The sequence below is a fragment of the Benincasa hispida genome, chromosome 10, assembly GCF_027475165.1.
Source record: "Benincasa hispida cultivar pf3 chromosome 10, pf3_genome.v1.1, whole genome shotgun sequence".
In the NCBI taxonomy this organism is placed as follows: domain Eukaryota; kingdom Viridiplantae; phylum Streptophyta; class Magnoliopsida; order Cucurbitales; family Cucurbitaceae; genus Benincasa; species Benincasa hispida.
The window spans coordinates 11,693,579-11,717,798 of NC_143487.1; the positions used below are offsets into that span (position 1 = coordinate 11,693,579).

At 39.6% G+C, this 24,220-nt stretch overlaps 1 protein-coding gene across 1 annotated transcript; it reads right to left on the reverse strand.

Annotated features, from left to right (window-relative positions):
- Nucleotides 1–211: 211 nt before the first annotated feature.
- On the reverse strand, nt 212–23,855 carry IVD (isovaleryl-CoA-dehydrogenase). The gene is made up of 15 exons (XM_039045966.2): nt 23,632–23,855; nt 23,227–23,310; nt 23,081–23,138; nt 22,681–22,805; nt 22,517–22,561; nt 22,253–22,301; nt 22,040–22,149; nt 13,149–13,225; nt 12,882–12,932; nt 12,727–12,791; nt 1,662–1,816; nt 1,544–1,584; nt 1,386–1,440; nt 1,125–1,181; nt 212–599 (listed from the first exon to the last, which is right to left on the reverse strand). Exons 1-15 carry the CDS (start codon nt 23,737–23,739, stop codon nt 453–455), a joined length of 1,227 nt encoding a protein of 408 aa, XP_038901894.1. The 5' UTR covers nt 23,740–23,855; the 3' UTR covers nt 212–452.
- Nucleotides 23,856–24,220: the final 365 nt, after the last annotated feature.

A 24,220-nucleotide genomic window follows, 5' to 3' on the forward strand; every position in this document is an offset into this window, starting at 1 on the left:
TGTGTTGCTGTCATGTTCAGATTAGATGTGTTTTTCTTTGTCCGACGAAAGGAATATATTCAAATACTGTTGTTTACTTTGACAATTTAATTTGGTGGTTGACGTTGACGTTGAAAAGTCATCTAAAACTGTCCATTTTGACCGATGTAAATACAGCGCCACTTATAACAAAGACTTAAAAAGAAGTGAAGCAAAATTACCACGCTATCCCTGATCTGAATGGCTTATGTTCTTTCTATTTTCTATCAATCTCAATGAAAGGCAACAATTATTTATGATGACAAATTTGAACAATGTTCACTTAGAATTACACATTGTAGATAAAGACCTCAATCATCGATCACCTTTGCTTCTCAAGAACCTGCTCTGGGGGCTCATGAGTATTGAGTATTATTGACTATGATGGTGGGATGTTTCCTCTGAAGCAATCAATTGAGTGTAAAAGTTGTCTCCTATTGTTCTTTGAACAGTGAGCGACCAATGATCATCCTTCTGACTTCACTAGTACCTGCACCTATTTCGTAAAGTTTTGCATCTCGGAGTAGTCGACCAGTTACGTACTCGTTTACATACCCGTTGCCTCCTAAACATTGTATGGCCTGCAAGATTGAATGTGAAATGAACATGAAAGGCCCCTAGTAAGGGACATTCTGGTAATCAGACATTAAATTAGGTTTTTTTAGTTATAAATAGTATGAGAGAGTATGGTTGGGGTGTGAATTTTGTGGTAATTTCCTAATTGGGAATTTGGGAGAGGATTCTCAACCTTCTAGAATGTGTTGATGTATATTGTAATTTCTTTATTGATGTTACAATATAATCTATCTTTTAGTTTTTTTTTGTTTGTTTTTTGTCTTGAGTTCTCTCTTGTTAGGAGATATCCTAACAGATCAGGAAGGATTCCACTTGGTAATGTATGTAATGTATGTAATGTGCTCTAACAAAACAATCAATACAAAAATGACATATCAAATCAACTTTGTCTAAATAGTTTCATAAATATTGCCCCATCGAATTGGAGATGGAGCTACTTTTTTTCACAAGGAACTGCTATGGCATGGAACATAGAAGTAATATGATCCTAATGGAGAAAAAGAAAATGTTTTCGAGAACACAAATTTTACCTGCAGAGCAACTTGTGTTGCTCTTTCAGCTGCACATAATATTACTCCAGCACAATCCTGGAACAAAACCGCATGGGGTGAATACGTGAAGGATTTTAGGTTGCGGCATCAAACCACAGTTTAGTTCCCTTAACGAAATGCTCTCATGGCCAAGGACAAAGGAAAAATGGGTCAAAAGCATAGATACTACGGACATGTGCACATATTCATTGACTAAAAGATTCAAGAAGCAACATAAAAGGCTTAAGATCTCCATCAAACCTTGGGATCAACTTTTCCGCTGTCACAGTCCCTAGCAACAGAGTAAACGTAGGCCCTGGAGGGAGGGAGAGAGAGAGAGAGAGAGAGAGAGAGTTGACATGACAAGAAAAAGAGAGAAAAAAAAGAAAAAAAAGCATGATTACTCCAGAATCTCTCACCTTGATGATTGCAAAGACGTATACATATCAGCAAGTTTTCCCTGCAATTGCAGATTAATCGAGTCATTTCGAGGAAATATCAACGATGTATATGGTAAGATAGTCTCGGTGATAGAACCTGTATAAACTGGAATTCCCCAATTGGACGACCAAACTGCTCTCTTTGTTTAACGTAAGGAAGAACAACATCAAGACATGCTTGCATAAGACCTAGGGGACCAGCAGCCAAAACAAGCCTCTCCAAATCTAACCCAGACATCATAACATAAACTCCTGAAAAAAAACATTGTACATTACACCGGTTAAATAATGATTAGTATGAAGATGACAATAGTTTGGTTCTCTTCCAATCTGGTTACAAACAAGATGAGGTAGCGACTATTCACATTTATATTTACCATAGCAAGTAATTATCAACATGAACATAACTCAACTTAAGATATGTATATATTAAAAGATAGAAGATAGAGAAACTAAGTTTACGTGGAAGACCCTAGAACAGGGAGAAAAAACCACAATAGAGAGTCTCTTTTTATTATTTTAACATAAGATGAAAGTTACAAGAGCAGCCATATTTATAGGCTCTTGCAAGCCCTAATACAAAAAGGGAAATAAACCTAGGGTAAAGTAAAATACTAAAATATCCTCAGGACTAAAACCTATCAACAAAGTCTCCAATTTCTAACACTCCCCCTCAAGTTGGAGCATAGATGTTAATCAGACCCAACTTGCTAACACGAGTCAAAACTTTGTCTAAATAACCCTTTGGTGAGAACATCAACAACTTGTTGACTAGATGGAATACGGAATACAGATATTGTCATTGTCTAGTTTCTCTTTTATAAAGTGTCTATCAATCTCCACATGTTTCGTTCTATCATGTTGTATAGGATTATTGGCTATGCTTATAGCCGCTTTATTATCACAATAGAGTTTCATAGGTAAAACACTGTCTTGGTGAAGATTAGACAGAACTTTCTTCAACCAGATTTCTTCACAGATTCCTAAACTCATAACTTTGTATTCAGCTTCAATACAGCTTGTTGAAATATGTTAAATTAGCCCTAAGGACATTTTTGTCTTTTTACTATATTTGCTAAATTAGGGTTTCACATTATTCTATTTATATCTAGGGTTGGGTCTATGGTAAACAAGATATAAAAAATAATAAGTTCTTTTCTACCGTGGTTTTTCTTCCCTGAATTAGGGTTTTCCACGTAAACTCCTTGTGTTATCTTCTTTCTCTATTTCAATATGGTATCAGAGCAAGGTGATGAAACCCTAGCCCCGGTAGAAGAAACTCAGTCATCAAACTTGATAGGTGAAGGTACGCTGAATAATGAGGCTGTGATTCAAGCAGCGGTTGACTGCTATCTCCGAACCATCATCCCAGGTGGTGGAATAGCTCCAGCGTCCCAACTAAACACCATTGATCGGATTTTTCCAGCCGAACAGCAGGTGGTGGTGGAAGGTCACGCCTTCCAGCCGACGCACGCGATCGGGTCACAACCAATCGGACCCTCAGCTTCGCACACAACCGCCTCCGCCTCACATGTTCTCCAGCCCGCGCACACGATCGGTCTACAGCCGGTAGGCGGCGTCGCACAGAATCACATCTTCATCAGACGATCGTGGGCTCGTTCCAACTGCCGGGTCGGGTCAGATCGGCGCGATTTCTTCCGCTTCGCAGCAGATCGCAGAGCCGTTCGTCCGATACCCACCATCACAGCAGTCTGGGAGCAGCGCCAGTCACAGGTTGCCGAACTTTGCCGCTGGTGGACTTCCGGCAGTAGCTTTTTCACAGTATCATGGTGGATCGCCTCTTCCTCATGTATATCCGATTCAGCCCCAGTTTCGAATGGGTGAGTCCATTGAAGAAAATCCCATGGTATTTAGACAGAAAAATTCCAGATCTGAATCTCATGGGGAACTCCAACAACAATTAGCTAGTCTTCAGCAACAGATGGTCGCCCTGGGAGTCCGATTGAATGGCCATGATTCTTCCCCGATGTATTCAGAAAATCCGGTATCAATGTTTCCTACTCCAACTTCTAATCTTTTATCTGGAACAATTGGAAATTCTGCAAGAATGATCACAGGAGAGAAGTTGAATGGGCAAAATTACTTCTCTTGGTCCCAAACCATTAAAATGGTTCTTGAGGGACGCCATAAGTTTGGATATTTAACTGGAGAGATACCACGACCGAATCTTGGGGATCCTCAAGAACGTGTCTGGAAGGCAGAGGATTCTTTGCTCCGCTCAATGTTAATTAGTAGTATGGAACCACAAATCGGGAAACCCTTACTCTATTCAGCCACTGCCCGAGATATTTGGGATGCAGTCCGAAGGTTATATTCGAGGCGTCAGAACGCATCCCGCCTGTATACTCTACGTAAACAGGTTCACGAATGCAAACAAGGGAGCATGAATGTAACGTCATACTTCAGCAAGATGTCATTGTTATGGCAAGAAATGGATCTATGTCGGGAGATCATCTGGACCTGCCCACAAGATGGAATTCAATACTCCAAGATAGAAGAGGTTGAGCGTGTGTATGATTTTCTTGCTGGGCTACACCCCAAATTTGATACAGTTCGCAGTAGAATACTGGGGCAGAAACCAATTCCGTCTCTCATGGAGGTATGTTCAAAAGTTAGATTGGAAGAAGATAGATCGAGTGCAATGAATGAGCCAAGTGTTACCACTATAGAGTCAGCTGCCTTCGGGGTGAAGTCCGCTGGAGCTGATGATGACAAGCAGAGTAGTAAAACACCCCCAATTTGTGAGCATTGTAAAAAACAGTGGCATACGAAGGAGCAGTGCTGGAAATTGCATGGTCGTCCTCCAAATGGTAAACGTCGCCCTCCGAATGACAAGTCGAGATCTGGGCGTGCTCTAGTGGGTGAATCAGTTGAGGGGACTGCACAACCTCAGACACAGCTTCCAGTAACTAATCCTGGGGACTCAGGTACCGTAGGAATCGGAACAGTTGCTCAATCAGGTAACCCTCAATCCTTGAGTTTCCTTGCTGAGGGGAATGAGTTATGGATTCTAGATTCAGGAGCAACCGATCACTTGACTGGCTCATCCGACCGATTTCTCTCATACTATCCAAGTGCTGGAAATGAGAGGATTCGAATTGCGGATGGGTCCTTCGCTCCTGTTGCTGGAAAAGGCAGACTGTCACCATTTCATGGATTAACTCTGCAAAATGTCTTACATGTGCCCAAAATTTCTTACAATTTATTATCAATAAGCAAAATAACAAAAGATTTGAACTGTAGAGTTGTCTTCTCACCAGATACTGCTTTGTTTCAGGACTTGAGCTCGGGGAGGACGATTGGCACTGCCCGATATGACAGAGGCCTATATTTCCTTTCTACAGATGTTTCCTCCAGAAGCTTGTTTAGGACTAGTCTTTTATCTTCGTTTGCTATATCTGAAACAGATTATTTATTGTGGCATTTTCGTCTTGGACATCCTAGTTTTCAATATATGCGGTATTTGTTTCCTCATTTATTCCATAATGTGAATGTTTCTTCATTATCTTGTGATGTTTGTATACGTGCTAAACAACCTCGCGTGTCATTTGTTTCTCAGCCCTATAAGCCTACCCAGCCTTTCCACCTGGTTCACAGTGATGTTTGGGGTCCCTCGAGCATCACTACCCTGTCTGGTAAACGGTGGTCTGTAACTTTCATTGATGACCATACCCGACTTACATGGGTATATCTCCTTGCTGATAAGTCCGAGGTTTTATCTACCTTCAAACGGTTCTATACCACTGTATTAACACAGTTTAACACAAAGATTGCCATTCTCCGAAGTGACAATGGTCGTGAGTTTGTCAACCACACCTTCCAGGAATTCCTAGTGTCAAAAGGGATCATCCATCAAAACTCGTGTGCCTATACTCCACAACAAAATGGGGTAGCTAACCGAAAAAATCGTCATCTTATTGAAGTTGCTCGTTCCTTGATAATTCCAGCGTCTCTTCCTTCGTACCTGTGGGGAGATGCGATTCTTACCGCAGCTCATCTAATTAATAGAATGCCTTCCCGAGTTCTAAAGTTTCAAACCCCTCTTGAGTGCTTCAAAGAGTCATATCAGTCTACCCGTCTTATTCCTGAGGTTCCTCTTCGTGTGTTTGGGTGTACAACCTTTGTTCATACTCATGGTCCACACCGGACTAAGTTTGCTCCACGAGCTAAAACATGTGTGTTTGTCGGGTATCCCCTTCATCAGCGAGGTTATAAATGCTTTCATCCATCTTCCAGAAAATATTTTGTCACTATGGATGTCACGTTCCTTGAAGACAAACCGTTCTTTCCCGTTAGTCATCTTCAGGGGGAGACCACGAATGAAGAGACTAACAATTCCACGTACTCCATACCCATTAGCCTCAACCTTGAGCCTAGTCCCAATATTCAGCTTAGTCCCAATATTCCTGGACCTAGTCTACCTAGTCTTGAACCTAATTCTGCTCCTGTTGTTCCCGTGTCGGTTCTTCCTACTAAACAAGTGCCCTGGATAACGTATTATAGGAGGAATCTCAGAAAGGAAATTCAGGAAACCTCTGGTGTTCCATCGGAAAGTGTCCAAGCGTCAGAACCAGCACAAGTTCAAGATCCCGTTGTTTCAAAGGAGAGTCTCGAAGAAAAGTCTGGGAACATAGAAAATGACGAAATGAGCTCAGAGAAGGTTGAAATGTCAGGAAGGGATGAGATGCTTAAAAATCCTCAAGAGGATGCAGAATTGTCTCAAAAGTCCGATACTGAAGAGAGACAGACGAAAACTGACAACTATGATACCACTCTGGATATGCCAATTGCTCTGAGAAAGGGAACCAGGTCATGTACAAAATACCCTTTGCATAGCTTTCTGAACTATAGTAACTTATCTCCTGTTTTTAAGGCTTTTACTACTCAGCTAGATGCTCTAACAATACCTACCAGTGTACATGCGGCCATGGAAGTTCCCGAATGGAAAGCAGCAGTAATGGAGGAAATGAGAGCTCTTGAGGCAAATAAGACTTGGGAGTTAGTAGCTCTCCCTAGAGGTCACAAAACAGTTGGTTGCAAATGGGTGTTCACAGTGAAGTATAAGTCTGACGGAACACTTGAGAGGTATAAAGCTCGGTTAGTTGCTAAAGGATTCACTCAGACGTATGGGATTGATTATTCAGAAACCTTTTCCCCAGTGGCTAAGTTAAACACGATTCGTGTTCTTCTGTCTGTCGCCGTGAATAAAGATTGGCCCTACATCAACTAGATGTAAAGAACGCATTCCTAAATGGTGAGTTGGAAGAGGAAGTTTATATGAGTCCACCTCCAGGTTTTGAAGCTAAGTTTGGGAATCATGTTTGCAAACTCAGGAAGTCTTTATATGGGTTGAAGCAGTCTCCTAGGGCGTGGTTTGACAGGTTCACCGTGTTTGTTAAGTCCCAAGGGTTTGTTCAGGGACATTCTGATCATACTTTGTTTACCAAAAAATCACCCTTAGGAAAGATTGCTGTGTTGGTAGTGTATGTTGATGACATCATCCTATCAGGGGATGATACGGCAGAAATTGCTAAGCTAAAACAAAGGATGGCAAGTGAATTTGAAATTAAGGATCTTGGTAGTTTAAGGTATTTTCTAGGGATGGAAGTGGCAAGATCAAAAGCAGGAATATTTGTTTCTCAGCGGAAGTACACTATGGACTTGTTAAAAGAAACAGGAATGACCGGATGCAAACCTATTGACACTCCTATTGAGGTCAATAGCAAACTGAAAAATGTTTTGGAAGGAGTTCCTGTGAATAAGGAGAGGTATCAACGCCTAGTAGGAAAACTGATTTACTTGTCTCATACTAGACCCGACATCTCCTATGCTGTGAGTGTAGTAAGTCAGTTCATGCAGAGTCCATATGAGGAGCACATGGAAGCTGTGACTCGAATTTTGAGATATTTAAAGTCCACCCCTGGGAAGGGCTTGGTATTCAGGAAACATGACACACGAAGCATCGAGGCATATACTGACTCAGATTGGGCCGGATCTGTGACTGATAGAAGGTCAACCTCAGGGTACTGTACCTTTGTATGGGGAAATTTGGTAACTTGGTGGAGTAAAAAACAGGGTGTAGTGGCCAGAAGTAGTGCTGAGGCAGAGTATAGAGCTATGAATCTGGGAGTGTGTGAAGAAATCTGGTTGCAGAAGGTGTTATCTGATCTTCACGAGAGTAGTCCTGGGCCTATGAAGCTGTATTGTGATAATAAGGCTGCCATCAGTATTGCAAATAATCCCGTACAACATGATAGAACCAAACATGTTGAAATTGATAGGCACTTTATTAAAGAAAAGTTAGACCGCGGAGCTATTTGTATTCCCTATGTACCTTCAGTCCAACAGATTGCTGATGTTTTTACGAAAGGGTTATCGAGACAGACGTTTAAAGCTTGTATTAGCAAGTTGGGCCTTGCCGATATCTATGCCACAACTTGAGGAGGAGTGTTGAAATATGTTAAATTAGCCCTAAGGGCATTTTTGTCTTTTTACTATATTTGCTAAATTAGGGTTTCACATTATTCTATTTATATCTAGGGTTGGGTCTATTGTAAACAAGATATAAAAAATAATAAGTTCTTTTCTACCGTGGTTTTTCTTCCCTGAATTAGAGTTTTCTACGTAAACTCCTTGTGTTATCTTCTTTCTCTATTTCAATACAGCTTCTAGCAACAACACTTTGCTTCTTACTTCTCCAAGTAAGTAGGTTACCCCACACAAAAGTACAATATCCAGAAATAGATTTTTTGTCAATAACTGATCCTGCCCAATCAGAGTTAGTATAAGCCTCAATGCATTTCTTGTCAGTTTTCCTAAACATCAGACCTTTACCCATAGAGCTTTTCAGATATCTGAATCCGATTCATCACTTCCATATGTTCTTCGTAGAGTGCCTACATAAACTGACTAACAACATTGACAACATAGGAAATATCTGGTCTGGTGTGAGATAAGTAAATCAACTTTCCCACTAGATGCTGATACCTCTCTTTATCAATAGGAACTTTGTCAGCAGGATCTCCCAGTTTCGCATTGAATTCAATAGGAGTGCCAGCAGGTCTACATCCAGTCATACCTGTTTCTTTTAACAGGTCAAAAGTGTATTTCCGTTGTGAAACAGAGATCCCTTCCCTTGATCTTGCCACCTTCATTCCAAGGAAATACTTTAGATTCCCTAGATCTTTGATCTCAAACTTGTCAACCATTTTCTTTTTTAGTCTTGTGATCTCAGCAGTATCATCTCCTGACAAGACAATATCATCTATATACACAATTAGAACAACAATTTTCCTAGATACTGACATTTTTGTAAACAACGTGTGATCAGAGTGTCCCCGAGTGAAACCTTGAGACTTAACAAAGGTAGTAAATATGTCGAACCACACTCTTGGGGATTGTTTCAAACCATACAAAGACTTCCTGAGTTTACAAATCTGATGATCAAATTGAGCTTCAAAACCTGGGGGGCGGCTCATATAAACCTCTTATTCTAATTCACTATTCAGAAATGCATTTTTTACATCAAGTTGATGGAGAGGCCAGTCTTTATTAATTGCAACAGAAAGAAAAACCCGAACCGTGTTTTTCGCTACAGGGGAGAAAGTCTCAGAATAATCTATTCCATAAGTTTGAGTAAACTCTTTTACTACAAATCTGACCTTGTACCTGTCTAGAGTTTCATCTGATTTATACTTCAGAGTGAACACTCACTTGCACCCAACTATTTTATGCCCTTCAGGAAAAGCTACAAGGTCCCACGTATTATTTTTTTCAAAAGCTCTCATTTCTTCCATGACGGCAGTCTTCCACTCAGGAATTTCCATAGCCACATGTATGTTTTTCGGTATTGTTGTTGTATCAAGCCTGGCAGTGAACGCCCTGAACTTAGAAGATAGATTACTATAAGACAGAAAGCTATGCATGGGTACTTGGTGCAAGACCTGATGCCTTTTCTCAATGCAATGGGCATGTCAAGAGATATCATAATCCCCTGGTTTGTCTGAATCCTCATCCGTAATGGAATTTTGAATACATTTTTCAGCCCGAGGAAGAGTCTCACCCTCTTGTGTTTCTGTCGAAGTCTCATCACTGCTTGCAACCTTGTTATTCTCTAGAAGTAACATATCAGTCCTGTCATTTTCAGCCAAATCTATAATATCATCCTCAACACACAAGTTAGTATTATCAGGGCTAGTAGTACCTTGAGCTTGTGTTGTTTCAAATTTATGGACCGGAGCCGGCAGAGCAGTAGAGGACACCATTTCCTCTCTGAGATTCTTCTTGTAGTAAGTTATCCAAAGGACTTGTTTAATGGGTAGAACGGTGTCATGGGCACTCAGGATGGGTTCAGGAAGAAGTTCAGAAAGGTCAGTAGGAACTGAAGATGTGAACCAGTTAGTCTCTTCACTAGTACTCACTCCCTGAAGATGACTAACGGGGAAGTAAGGTTTATCCTCAAGGAACGTTACGGGAAGGGTGGAAGCATTTATAACCTCATTGGTGAAGGGGATACCCCACGAAGACACATTTCTGAGCATGAGGGGTAAATTTAGTTTGGTTAGGGTCATGACTATGAACAAAGGCAGTGCACCCAAAAACTCGAAGAAGGACATCAGGAATAAGTCGCGTGGTAGTATATGATTCTTTGAGGCATTAAAGAGGAGTTTGGAGTTGGAGGACACGAAAAGACATTCGATTAATAAGATGAGCTGCAGTCATGGAATACTGGACACCTCCACAAGGACAATTTGTTAAAGTATAAAGTGACATCCATCGCCTATTTGCACTTGTGAGCCTGTTTACGTAGTAAGGTAGCTTGCTCCTAAAAGCAGGAACGAGACAACCCCGGGGAACCTACACCTCTTTGGGCCTATTGATCAAACTTCCGAAAGAACTTCTGCTCCTCCTCCGAATAGGGAAAGATACCCTATAAATCATCGTTGGTCCTTTTACACACAATAGATGAGACGCATTCTTCCTCTTAGAATATAATTATTGAACTGTATCCCAGATATCTCGAGTAGTCACAACATACAACAACGGTTTCCTTATTTGAGATTCCATATCATTAATCAGCAGTGATCAAAGCGAGGAGTCTTCTCCTATTCAAATGCGCTCTTGAGGATCCCCTGGCTTAGGTCTTCGTATCTCACCAGTTAGATACCCAAACTTGTGACGCCCCTCAAGAGCCATTTTAATGGACTGAGACTAGGAGAAATGATTCTGACCATTTAACTTTTCTCCTGCAATTAACCCTGAGGAATTTCCCATACATTCAGACAAATAGTTTGTAGTAGTTAAAGCAGAGGAAAAAGTTATCGGATTCTCTGGATACATTGGTAAACCGGAAGGAATGTCAGAATTCACTGTACTGGAATTTAAGTTTGTGGAAGAACCTAGGGCTGCCCCAAGTGCAACAATTTGTTGCTGAAAACTTGCCTGAAGATTAGCCAACTGTTGTTGAACCATTAACGGAGATAAACCAATTGAACCTTGATGTTCATAACTAGGCGGTGCATGATGAGAAAGGCCTGACAGTTGCAGGTAGGTTGCTTGCCGCTGGAAGGGAAAGGAACTAGGGATTCTCAGCGGCTGCAAGGGGCTTGTTACCCCGGCGGGGGATTTACCTCTGTGGTAGGCATGCGACTCACCAATCTCGGCTTCAAGGTGTATGTTTCGGCTACCGGCAGCAAGGTTGGAGGGATAGACAATGGTGGCACTCGGTAACAAGGGAGGAACACCGGTGGCATTTTGAAAAAGGGTGGCAGTGCTAAGGTTTCCATCAAAGGTTGTTGTAGTGCTAGAGTTGGATGGATATGCAAGGGCTGATGATACTGATCAACGATGACTTGGACAGCAGTAGTAGCGACGGCGACAGTGGTCGGAGGCCTCATCGGCAACTGTGGCAAAAGCGGGACTGGTGCAGAGCTAAGGTTATCTTGCACCAGTTTTTTTTGTCGATGGTAGCTAGGGTTACGTCACCACGCTTTGATACCATGTTAAAAGATAGAAAATAGAGAACACTAAGTTTATATGGAAAACCCTAGAACAGGGAGAAAAAAACCACGATAGAGAGTTTTTATTATTTTAACATAAAATGAAAGTTACAAGAGAAGCCATATTTATAGGCTCTAGCAAGCCCTGATACAAAAAAATGAAATAAACCCAGGGTAACGTAAAATACTCAAATACCCTTGGGGTTATAAACTATCAACAAAGCCTCTTATTTGTGATGGTATACTTTGATCAAAAGGCCAAAGGTTCAAATCCTAAACTTCTGTGTTGTTGAACTCAATTATAGGAAGTAATTTTCAAAACAAACAGGAACATTTTTCTCATTTTATTTTATATTATTTTTCTATATTTTAAATGTTCTAGGTTGGCTTGCTCGACCATTCTCACGGGACAATTGTCTCACCTTATCATATTTGGTTACCAAGATAACTCGTAGAATATTAAATTCAAGTAGGTAACAACATGATTTGAACGCATTTCTTGTAACTTTTTACTATTTACATTGGTTTTTGATGGTCAATAGACCAAGGGGTCAACTCATGACGCTTGATGCTTGACGATACCAAAGTTAGCCCCTTACATTAAACCCAAACCAGACATGAAAGGACCATTATTGGCATTAAGTAAAAATATCAGCACATCAAATTACTGACCGTCGTCTAATCTCTTCCATCTTTTACATTGGGATTCAAACTAAACGATTGGAAAATTCTCCTATGAGATGCCATTGGGGCCTGAAATGTCAGCATTTCAGATACTCTTAGCCCTTGGAGATATCATATTTAGCTGTCACAACATTTGGTCAGAAAATTACCCTTACCTACACAACAAATATGAATGTCTTGGTTCAAAGACTCCTAACGATAAGATCACAGTCTCACAGAATATTTTGTTTTCTTTCGTGGAATGGTGTGATATTTTAACTGAGAATACCAGATAGATTTATCAATTAGGCCATGACCATAAATTAGAAACCATGCGTTGAAATCTGCCGCTATTTAATACCCCATCTATCACGCATCCAACCTCATTGAAATTATTTTACTGAGATGAAGTATAAAAAAAAAAAGTGTAACCATTCACTAGATGCATGAATGAATAACATTACTACGTCAGCAGCATACCTTTTCCTTCTTGTCCAAGTACATTTTCTTCAGGAACAAAGCAATTTTCAAAGACAAGCTCACATCTGCACAAACCATTGCCAACATGAGTGGAAGAGGACAGAAGACTGTGCGCTTATTTTAGAAACTTGAAATTCCAAGCACAGTAGACTCACGTATCACTCCCTCGCATGCCAAGTTTGTCTAATTTCTGGGCAGTGCTGAATCTGGGAAACATAGAAACAACCAATATAAGAATCAAGGATAAGGAACGTTGGAAGTTTCTAAATGAACTTGAATCAGGAGCTTCGGGTTATTTTAAGATTACATTTACAATTATATGGTATAGTTCTACCCTAGTGCATGCTAGAGGAACAGAACAGAAAATTCTGTTACTTGCAAATTCAACATATCATGAACCAGATCAACAGATCTTTAAGTACCCGGGCATTCCTTTCTCAATGATAAATGCTGTAATTCCCTTTGAGCCAGCATTTGCATCCGTTTTTGCATAAACAACCTGTTTCAATTGGGTAAATCCGCTCAGAGTTAATGAAATATGCAAGAATAAAATTCAACCATGAATTGTTCAACCTACATGCTTTTAAGATTTTGAGGTGAAACACAAACTGCTAAATTTAACCTGGGACTATAAAATGTTACTTGTGGGAAATAAGGGACTTAGTTGATTGTTTATAGTCCTGGGGTATTATAGTTATTTACTTTACCGTATTTTTCTTTCATTTTTTGTATTTAGGCTTTTTGTAGCCTATAAATAAGAATCCTCTTGTATCTTCACATTATGTAAAAATTAATACAACAGAGACTATATTATGGCTTTTTCTCTCTGTTCTAGGGTTTTCCACGTAAACCTTGTGTCTCCTCTCTCTCTTTTCTCTTTTAACATGGTATCAGAGTGTGGTGACGAAATCCTAGCCACCATTGGCAAACACCAACTGGTGCAAGATAACCTTAGTGTTGCACCAACACCGCTTCCGCCACAGCCGCTGATGGAGCCTCCGATTGCCGCTGCCACTGCCGTTCAGACCGCCGTTGACTAGTATCTTCGATCGCTGCAAAGACTTCCTCAACAGCAGCCGATCGAGAACCCTAGCGCCGCTAGCTTTACTCCTAGTGCCGCCGCCACTGCTTCTGGTCCTGCCAGTGCTGCCTTTGGTCCCGCTGCCGCTAGCCATTTCACCCAGCCACTGGAATCTGAAGTCGGTGCTACTGGATCTTCCACGCATCACTGAGGTAAGTCCATAATCGGAAGTGATGTGCCGCCAGCCGCCTATAACAGCTTGCTACCGCCTGGGCTCCTCCATCTGTCGCCGCTGAGCTATGAACATCATGAGTCCATGGGTCTTTCTCCGAAAATGGTTCGATAACAGTTAGCTGATTTTCAGACAAATTTTCAACAACAAATTCCCGCTCTTGGGGCAGCCCTAGGTGCTTCCACAAGCACAAACTTAAATTCAAGTGTATTGAATTCAGACGCTCCTTCCGGTTTACCGATATATCCAGAGAATTCGGTAACCTCTTTCCCTGTTTTAACTACTGCAAATTATTTGTCTGGTTCAATGGGAAATTCCATAGGCTTAATTGGCCAGAATTTTTCCTCCTGGTCTCAGCCTATTAAAATGGCCCTTGAAGGGCGTCACAAATTCGGTTGTTTGACCAGCGAGATACCCAGACATAGACCAGGGGATCCTCGAAAGTGCATTTGGAAAGGAGAGGACTCCTTGCTACGATCACTACTTGTTGAAAGATAGAAGAAGGTGACACGAGATTTACGTAGAAAACCCTGGAACAGAGAAAAAAAAATCACGATAGAAGAGTTCTTTTATTATAATTCAACTTACACCATACATACCAGACCCAAGATATAAATAGGCTATGGAAAAACCTAATACAGAAAAAGGAAAAAATAAGGCAAAATAAAATGACTAAAAAACCCTTAGGGCTAAAACATAACACAACCCCTTTTTCAACACTCCCCCTCAAGTTGAGGTGTAGATGTCAATTAGACCCAACTTGCTAATACTGCCACTGTCCAGTTTTTCTTTGATGAAGTGTCTATCAATCTCCACATGTTTTGTTCTACCATGTTGCACAGGGTTGTTGGCTATACTTATAGCTGCCCTGTTATCACAATAGAGTTTCATAGGAGTATCACTATCTTGATGAAGATCAGACAAAACTTTCTTTAACCATATCTCTTCACATATTCCCAGACTCATAGCTCTGTATTTAGCTTCAGCACTGCTTCTAGCAACCACACCTTGCGTCTTACTTCTCCAAGTAACAAGATTACCCCCACACAAAAGTACAGTACCTTGTAGTCGATTTCCTATCTTTAACAGATCTTGTCCAATTATCTCAATACATCTCCTGTTGGATTTCCTGAACATTAGGCCTTTACCTAGAGTAGTTTTCAAATATCTCATAATCCGATTTACAGCCTCCATACGTTTCTCGTAAGGTGCCTGCATAAACTGACTAACTACACTAACAACATAGGATATATCCGATCTAATATGAGATAAGTAGATCAATTTCCCACTAGACGTTGGTATCTCTCTTTTGAATCTCCCAGCTTAGCATTGAATTCAACAGGGGTATTAACGAATTTACATACAGTCATCCCTGTCTCCTTCAACAAATCGAGTGTGTATTTCCGTCGAGAAACAAAAATCCCCTCTCTTGATCTCGCCACCTCCATTCCAAGGAAGTATCTTAAACTCCCAAGATCCTTAATCTTAAATTCACCAGCCATTTTCTTTTTCAGCCTGGTAATCTCAACAGCCATCATCACCTGACAGAACAATACCATCTATGTATACAATTAGAACAACTATTTTCCCCGATACTGACTTCTTTATGAACAAGGTGTGATCAAAGTGCCCCTGAGTAAAACTTTGGGACTTAACAAAATTGGTGAACCTATCAAACCAAGCTCTTGGAGACTGTTTCAAACCATACAGGGACTTTTTGAGTTTACAAATCTGACGGTCAAATTGAGCTTCAAAACTAGGACGTGGACTCATATAGACCTCTTCCTCTAATTTACCATTCATGAACGCATTTTTCACATCAAGTTGGTGGAGTGGCCAGTCTTTGTTAACTGCTACTGAAAGGATTCGTACTGTGTTCAACTTCATTATAGGTGAGAAAGTTTTTGAGTAGTCAATTCCATAAGTTTGAGTAAACCCTTTAGCAACCAATTTGGCCTTGTATCTATCAAGGGTCCCATCAGACTTATACTTTACAGTGAACACCCATTTGCACCCAACTGTTTTATGCCCTTTAGGGAGAGAGCTACACGATCCCACGTATTATTCTTTTCAAGAGCTTTCATCTCTTCCATGACCGCAGCTTTCCATATGGGAACTTCTATGGCCATATGCACATTAGCAGATATTGTTACTATATCCAGGTTAGTAGTAAATGCCCCAAACTCAGAAGACAAATTACTGTAAGATAGGAAACTATGCATGGAATATTTAATACATGACCTAGACCCCTTTCGCAAAGCAATGGGTATATCAAGAGAGGCATCATAACCTCCTATTTTGCCTGACCCCTCATCAATAAGAGGATGGTGGTCACACTTAATAACCTGCAGCACACCCTGACCTTCCTGTGTTTCTTCTGATGACTCATCACTACCTGCAACTTTGTCATTTTCTGGAGCTATCACATCAGTTTTGTCAATGTCAATCACATTACAACCATCATCCTCAACACACACATCAGTATTATCAGAAACAAAAGTACCTTGAGCTTGAGCTGGTGCCGGTTCCGATTCATGGACCGTAGCCGATGGAGCGATAGGAGGCACTATTTCCTTTCTAAGATTCTTCTTGTAGTATGTTATCCATGGAACCTATTTAGTAGGAAGGACGATGTCATTTGTACCCAGGATAGGGTCGGGAAAAAAGTCTGTAGGAACCGAATGTGTGGACCAGTTAGTCTCTCCACTAGTATTCTCCTTCTGAAGAGGACTAACAGGGAAGAGAGGTTTATCTTCAAGGAACGTTACATCTATAGAAGCGAAGTACTTCCATGAAGAAGGATGGAAACACTTATAACCTCACTGGTGAAGAGGATACCCGACAAAAACACACTTTTGAGCACGAGGGGCAAATTTAGTTCGGTGAGGGTCATGACTATGGACAAAAGCAGTGCAACCAAACACCCAAAGAGGAACATTAGAAATAAGACGCGTGGTTAGGTAAGACTTTTTGAAACATTCAAGAGGTGTTTGGAATTTGAGGACACGAGAGGGCATCCAATTAATAAGATGGGTTGCAGTAAGAACGACATCTCCCCATAAATAAGAGGGAAAAGAAGCAGAAAGCATGAGGGACCGAGCAACCTCAATGACGTGACGATTTTTTTGTTCAGCCACCCCATTTTTTTGAGGTGTATAAGCATAAGAACTTTGATGAACAACAATACCTTTCAAAGCCAAGAAATCATGAAGGGTGTTTGATGTAGGGATATTAAGGGTATTTTAGGCATTTCTTGTAAAAAGGGTATTTTGGATATTTCTTGTAAAATGACAGATTGTACTCTCTTTTTAAATACAGTTTTAATTTTAGAATAGCTATAACAAAACTCTTTTCCTTTGGGTCTGTTTAAAGGAGGTTAGGTTAGTTAGTTAATTAAGTGTGTACAAGCCCGTTCTCTTTAGGCCTATTTAAAGGGAACTTATCACTCATTTTAATCAATGAATAAAAACTTCAAGTCCAAGATTCTTCCAAGATTTCTCCAAGACTCTTTAGTCTTCACCATTTGGTATCGGAGCGACCTCGTGAAGGGACCTCATGACGAGTAAAGGGCTTGGTAAACTTCCCACCTTCTCCCCCTCTCTTCTAACGATGCAGAAGCATCTTTTTCCACTTCTCCTTAAACCACCAACCGAAGATTAGGCAATCTAGAAACTACCTTCAACGGCATCATGGATCATATGAGTGCTATGCAAAGTTCTATGGCGGGTTTGCAACAAGCAATCAAAAAACTGATTTTGGACGTGGGAAGAATGGTTGAAAATCAACCAAGAACTCATCAAGAAGCACCGGCTAGACTCCAAGCTGGTGAAAACAATCAAGATCAGCTGCAAAAAGTTCAACAAAGGCCTAAAAACCAGCATCAATTACTTCAAAGAAACCAAGATTTGCCTAGGAGGGTCCAAGAAATTCCTCCAAGAATTCAAGAACCAGCCAGAATACATCAAAGATTTGAAGATAGAGGAGTGCGGCTGCCAAATCCTGTTCATAATCATCAACATCTGCCGGTTTACCCGCCTTCTAGACTCGTGCCACCAAATTTGTTGGGGTTGGATTCTGATTCATCCGAGGATGAAGACTCAGCTAGTCCCCAACCACATTACCGAGCAAGAATGATGCATCCACCTCATGGGAATAACCCACTTTTTCAACAACAAATTCCTTTCGCACAAGCATAGAGGTGTGGAAATCAAGATTATTATCAAGATTGACATGGACAACCAAATTAGAGGCAAGAAAATGACTTTAAAATGAAGATCGATATACCCACATATAATGGCAAGATGAGTATTGAAATCTATTTGGATTGGATGAAAAGCGTGGAAAATTTCTTTGATTATATGGGAACGCTGGAACACAAGAAGGTAAAACTTGTTTCTTTGAAACTTAAGAGTGGTGCATCGGCATGGTGGGATCAAATTCAGGGCAATCGACATTTGTATGGTAAAAGACCTATCACTAGTTGGCCAAAAATGTTGAAATTAATGAAAAAACGATTCTGCCAGCTAATCATGAGAGACTCCTTTACAACCAATTTCACCATTGCAAGCAAGGAACTCGTACAATTGAAAACTATATGGAAGAATTTCATCGCCTAAGTGCTAGGAACATTTGGCCAAAAGTGATGGCCAACAAGTAGCTCGGTTTGTCGATGGCTTGAGACAAGACATAAAGGAAAAATTACATTTACAACCCCTATCTTCTCTGGCAGAAGCAGTATTCGTGGCATCTACAATCGAGGAAGATGAAGCATTAAAACAGAAACGATGGGCTAGCTGAAGGAGCAATTGGGATAGAAATTCAACAACCACGAGAAAATCCATGGTAGAAACTTCAAAAGGGCAATCCAGTGAAGTACCTACCAAAAACAAGGGGAAAGAAGCTAAATCTAAGGGAAGTCCTACTTTTTCTTCTCGAAATAATAATAATCCTTATAATAGACCTAATCTTGGCAAATGCTTTAGGTGTGGTCAAAGGGGACACTTTTCTAACGATTGTCCCCAAAGGAAGAACCTCACAATTCAAGAAAAACATGAGGATGAAGAAGATGAGGACTACTATGAGGAAGATATCAATGTGGCCACCCGGATGAGGGAGACATTCTTTCTCGTGTAATCCAAAAGGTCCTCTTGACTCCGGTGACCGAAACAAATCCTCAAAGGCACGCGTTGTTTAGAACCCGTTATACCATCAACGGGAAGGTATGCAACATTATCATTGATAGTGGTAGTTCGGAAAATATGGTGTCTAAGAAATTTGTACACCACTTTAAGCTAAAAGTTGACCCCATCCAAGCCCCTATAAGATAAGATGGATTAAAAAGGGGGGAGAGGTTATTGTTAATGAACTTTGTATAGTTCCATTGTCAATTGGAACACATTACAAAGATCAAATCATATGCGATGTCATAGACATGGACGCTTATCATATTCTACTAGGAAGACCTTAGCAATACGATAATGATACCAAACATAATGGTAATGCCAACATATATGAGTTTGAATGGATGGGTAAAAGGGTGATCCTTGTACCTATTGATTTGAAAACTCCTATGAGCAAACATACCATCAAGGAGAAGCCCAAGGCAAACTTATTTTCTATCATGCCTTATAAACAAGCTTGGGCAAATGCAAACACATTCAAACTAGCTTTATTTGTCCATGCCAAACCCGAGGCCTTATTACCAACTCCTATGGAAAGCAAAGTGCAAAACCTTTTAGACAAGTTTCCCTCCATCGCTAAGGTCCCAAGTGGCCTACCTCCACTCCGGGACATCCAACCTAACATAGATTTCATCCTCGGATCTTCTTTACCCCACTTGCCCCACTATCGAATGAGCCCTAGTGAGTATCAAGCCCTCCAAGCCATTATCCAAGATCTTTTACATAAGAAACATATTCAATCTAGCCTCAACCCTTGTGCTGTCCTAGCTCTTTTAGCTCCTAAAAAAGATAGTAGTTGGCGCTTATGCATAGATAGTCGTGCGGTCAATAAGATAACAATCAAATATAGATTTCCAATCCTAAGAATTTCGGACCTACTTGACCAATTAGCCGGTGCAAAGGTATTTTCCAAGGTGGATCTACATAGTGGATACCACCAAATAAGAATTAGATCGGGGGATGAGTGGAAAACCGCATTCAAAACTAACCAGGGACTATTTGAGTGGCTTGTAATGCCCTTTGGGCTGTCAAATGCACCTACACAGACTTATGAACCAAATATTTTTACTTGCATCAACAAATTTGTGGTCAGTTACTTTGATGACATCCTAATTTATAGCAAGACTGTCAATGACCACCTTACACACCTCCAGGAAGTATTCTCTATCCTTGAATTTAATGCTCTATACATCAATCCTAAGAAATGTGTCTTCTTATGCAGCAACATCAAATTTCTTGGCTTCATTATCGGACAAGAAGGTGTCCAAGCGGATCCTCAAAAAATTGCAACCATCAAAGAATGGCCAATACCTATATCGGTCAAAGAGGTGCAATCTTTCCTTGGTTTAGCACCATTTTACCGCAAATTTACTAAAAATTTTAGCTCCATAGCTGCCCCTTTAACTCATTGCCTAAAGAAAAGTAAATTTGCATGGTTTAAAGAGACTACGTATAGTTTTAATGCTTTAAAAGACAAATTAGCTAACCCACCGGTTTTAGCTCCCCCACATTTTAGTAAAGTATTTGAAGTAGCTGTAGATGCAAGTTCTATTGGCATAGGGGCTGTCCTCTCACAAGAATCCCATCATTTAGCGTCTTTTAGTGAAAAGTTAAGCGAGGCTAGACAAAAGTGGTCCACCTATGAATAAGAACTTTATGCATTGGTCGGAGCCCTCCATCAATAGGAACATTATCTTATAAGCAAGGAATTTATTTTAATAATTGATCATTATTCCGTAAAATTCCTTCATTCTCAGGAAAAACATAAACCGAATGCATGCTAGATGGATTTCTTTTATTGATATCTACGCCCCAACTTGAGGGGGAGTGTTGGAAATAAGGGATTTAGTTGATTGTTTATAGTCCCAAGGGTATTATAGTTATTTACTTTACCCTAATTTTCTTTCCTTTTCTGTATTTAGGCTTGTTGGAGCCTATAAATAAGAATCCTCTTGTATCTCTCACATTATGTAAAAATTAATAAAACGGAGGTTCTACGCCCCAACTTGAGGGGGAGTGTTGGAAATAAGGGATTTAGTTGATTGTTTATAGTCCCAAGGGTATTATAGTTATTTACTTTACCCTAATTTTCTTTCCTTTTCTGTATTTAGGCTTGTTGGAGCCTATAAATAAGAATCCTCTTGTATCTCTCACATTATGTAAAAATTAATAAAACGGAGGTTCTATCGTGGTTCTCCCTATTCTAGGGTTTCAACGTAAATCTTGTGTCTCCTCTTTCTAACATTACTCCCTCAACGTGTTTGTTCCCTCCCACATTACAAGAAAAGACATACACATAAAAAAAATAAAAAATAAACCACGGCATGACCTACCATGAATGCTGAAATTCTACAAATATATTGGCATGGAGAAGAATGTGTCAAGCAATTCTTCGTTTTTCTGAATTTATTTATTTAAATGACCCTTAGTTTGTGCTTTACCGTTTATATCAGCTTTCACCAGGGTAATTCTAGAGAAAGGTCCCCATTTCATTGAAATTATAGGTGGTTCATACTGACGTACTATAACAACGAAAGATTAAGTTTAAGACGCTATTTTGAACAGGTAAGGTTTCCATATAAGCCAAATACATTGAATAGAAGTATAACATGAAAGTGCACAAGTTCAAGGTTGTTCACGATAGACCCCTAAATTCAGAAAAAGAAAAGTTATCACCAAATAGCTAAAAAAAAGAAAAAGTTGAGGTAATTTTGCTGACATATCACATCCAACATAACTAACTATTTCATTGTTTCTAAAGTTTTTCTTTGAAGTTTTGTCTTCATTAATTCGATAGCTATAAATGAATCAAATATACATTAGCCGGGATTAGAGATGATTTCTTTTAACACAGTTCGAAAATTTGCAACAAAAAAATACCAATGTTTGAGCGGTAGGACCATTAGTACACCACATCTTGTTTCCATTAATGACATATCCACCATCCACCTGGTCAGCTTTGCATTTCATGCTCACGACATCCGAGCCAGCTGAAAGTAGGAAGTGCATTATTCAAGGATAAAAATATTCTTAGTACTTACAAAGATCTCCTTTTATATGCATACATGAAAAACAAAAGTTCACTGAAGTTACCATTTGGTTCACTCATTGCAAGAGCTCCCACATGGTCCCCTTTAATAAGCTTATTAACAAAGATATCGTCAAGTTAGTAGCCAAAAAGAAGTACTTTAATAGAAAAGAAAGGAGTAATGAGAAGGAAATAGAGAATAAGAATGCATGAAAGACAAATTTTATTCTTCAGAAAAAAATAAATCGTTAAGGAATGAAGTAATCATTATAACATGAACATTATTAAGGGAAGCGGGAACAAAGAGTGTATGCAGAAATGCATAAAACCTTGGGCAAGTACTTCTCTTTCTGAGCTGGGTTTCCATTCCTGACCTGAAAAAGAAGAAAAAAAAAATACATGATTAAGATAACACGTCGTCCGTACTGTCTAAGAGAATATATAATCATAATATGACATCACTAACAAAATGTGTAATCATGCTTCACTTTACCAGCTGATTGATGCACAGGTTTGAATGTGCACCAAATGAAAGGGCAACAGACCCGGAAGCGCGACTTATTTCTTCCATTGCCATACAGTGATATAAGTAACCAAGACCAAGTCCTCCATATTCCTCTATAAGACAACCAATAGTTTAGTTTTGAAATATCTTCAAAGAATGAGAGACACGATGCACTAGCAAAATATATATAATCATCTCAATGTCCATCTAAATCAGGATACAATATACAGTAAGAGCGCGATTCAATAGAATTTTATGGAGAAAAAGTAGAAGTAGAAAAATGAATATTCATTGATAAAGAGAATATGAACATAATTTTTAAGGCATTGAACCGCTCCAAATAACGGGGAGTGAGGGAAGCATCGAAAAAAGGTTTCTAAACCTCTACCTGGTGCAGTAATTCCATGGAGATTGAAGTCCCCCATGAGCTTCCATAAGTTAACATCCTACAATATGGTACATTTTAGTCAAATCATAAAGTAACCCATTAAATACATACATGGTATGGGGAGAAGAGAAGGACTTCCAACTGACCTGAGGAAAAGAGTTTGTTTGATCAATTTTTGCAGCATGGGGAGCAATGTTATCTTGAGCAAATTGTTTAACACTTTCTTTGAACTGCAATTAATCAATCACTTCTTTAAAAAAAAAAAAACAAAAAAAAAAAACAAAAACCCGTACCATTCTATAGAAACCAACTGGGTTGAATTCATTTTAACGAAAACTGATCTAAAACAGACCGAGCATCCACAAACAAAACTAACAATTCTCAATTCGAGCTTCTTGGTCATAAATTTGCATCATAAACTAACTAATCACAGCTAAAATGAAGATTCTCCAAACCAAGTTAACCAATAAAAATCCAAAATAGAAAGCCATCGATAACGAAATCAACAAGTCCCATTCATTCATCGTCATTAGCAAACAATAAAACGAGACCTGTAGTTGAGTATCATCAAAAAGCAGAGCAGAAGAGAAAGAAGCAGAATGTCCCTGTCTCCTTAAAATCGAAGCACAAGCAGTCCTCGCAGCAAAGAGCTTCTGCATCTTGTTTACAAAGAAATTGGCTCCAACAAGAACAAAGAAAAGAGAGATGGGGAACAATTCGAAAGATAAATTTATAACATGCCGTTTATATAAATAGTGGAACTACAGAGGGAGTTACGTAAATAAGCCGGAAGTTATTAACGATTTGTTTTGTAATAGGGGATTACGTGGCGATCATCGGTGAAAGGGAAAGCAACTTCGCGATTATCCAACTAGGTAACGAGAAGCATTCCGAGCTCAGCTAGTAACGACCACAGGATACGTAAACCCACTTTCGATAGGATTAAATATGAGTCAGCATCATCTAATCACTCTTTTTTTATAATTTTCTTTGTATTGATAAAATAGTTTTCTTTTTATTTTAACTTATTTTTTTATTAAAAAAATGCTTCACTTCATTATTCGTATCTATCAAGTATCAATTTTGTGAACTAAAAAAAACTAAAAAAGTATTAATTTTGTTTTAGAAAGAATTTTATAA

What these genes read in the sequence shown, in the direction of transcription:
- IVD (XM_039045966.2), bottom strand. Translation starts at nt 23,739, where the DNA reads ATGCAGAAGCTCTTTGCTGCGAGGACTGCTTGTGCTTCGATTTTAAGG. An exon ending in TTGATGATACTCAACTACAG is followed by an intron (nt 23,311 to 23,631) that starts GTCTCGTTTTAT and finishes GATTAATTGCAG; the next exon opens with TTCAAAGAAAGTGTTAAACA. An exon ending in ATTGAGAAAGGAATGCCCGG is followed by an intron (nt 12,933 to 13,148) that starts GTACTTAAAGAT and finishes TATGTTTCCCAG; the next exon opens with ATTCAGCACTGCCCAGAAAT.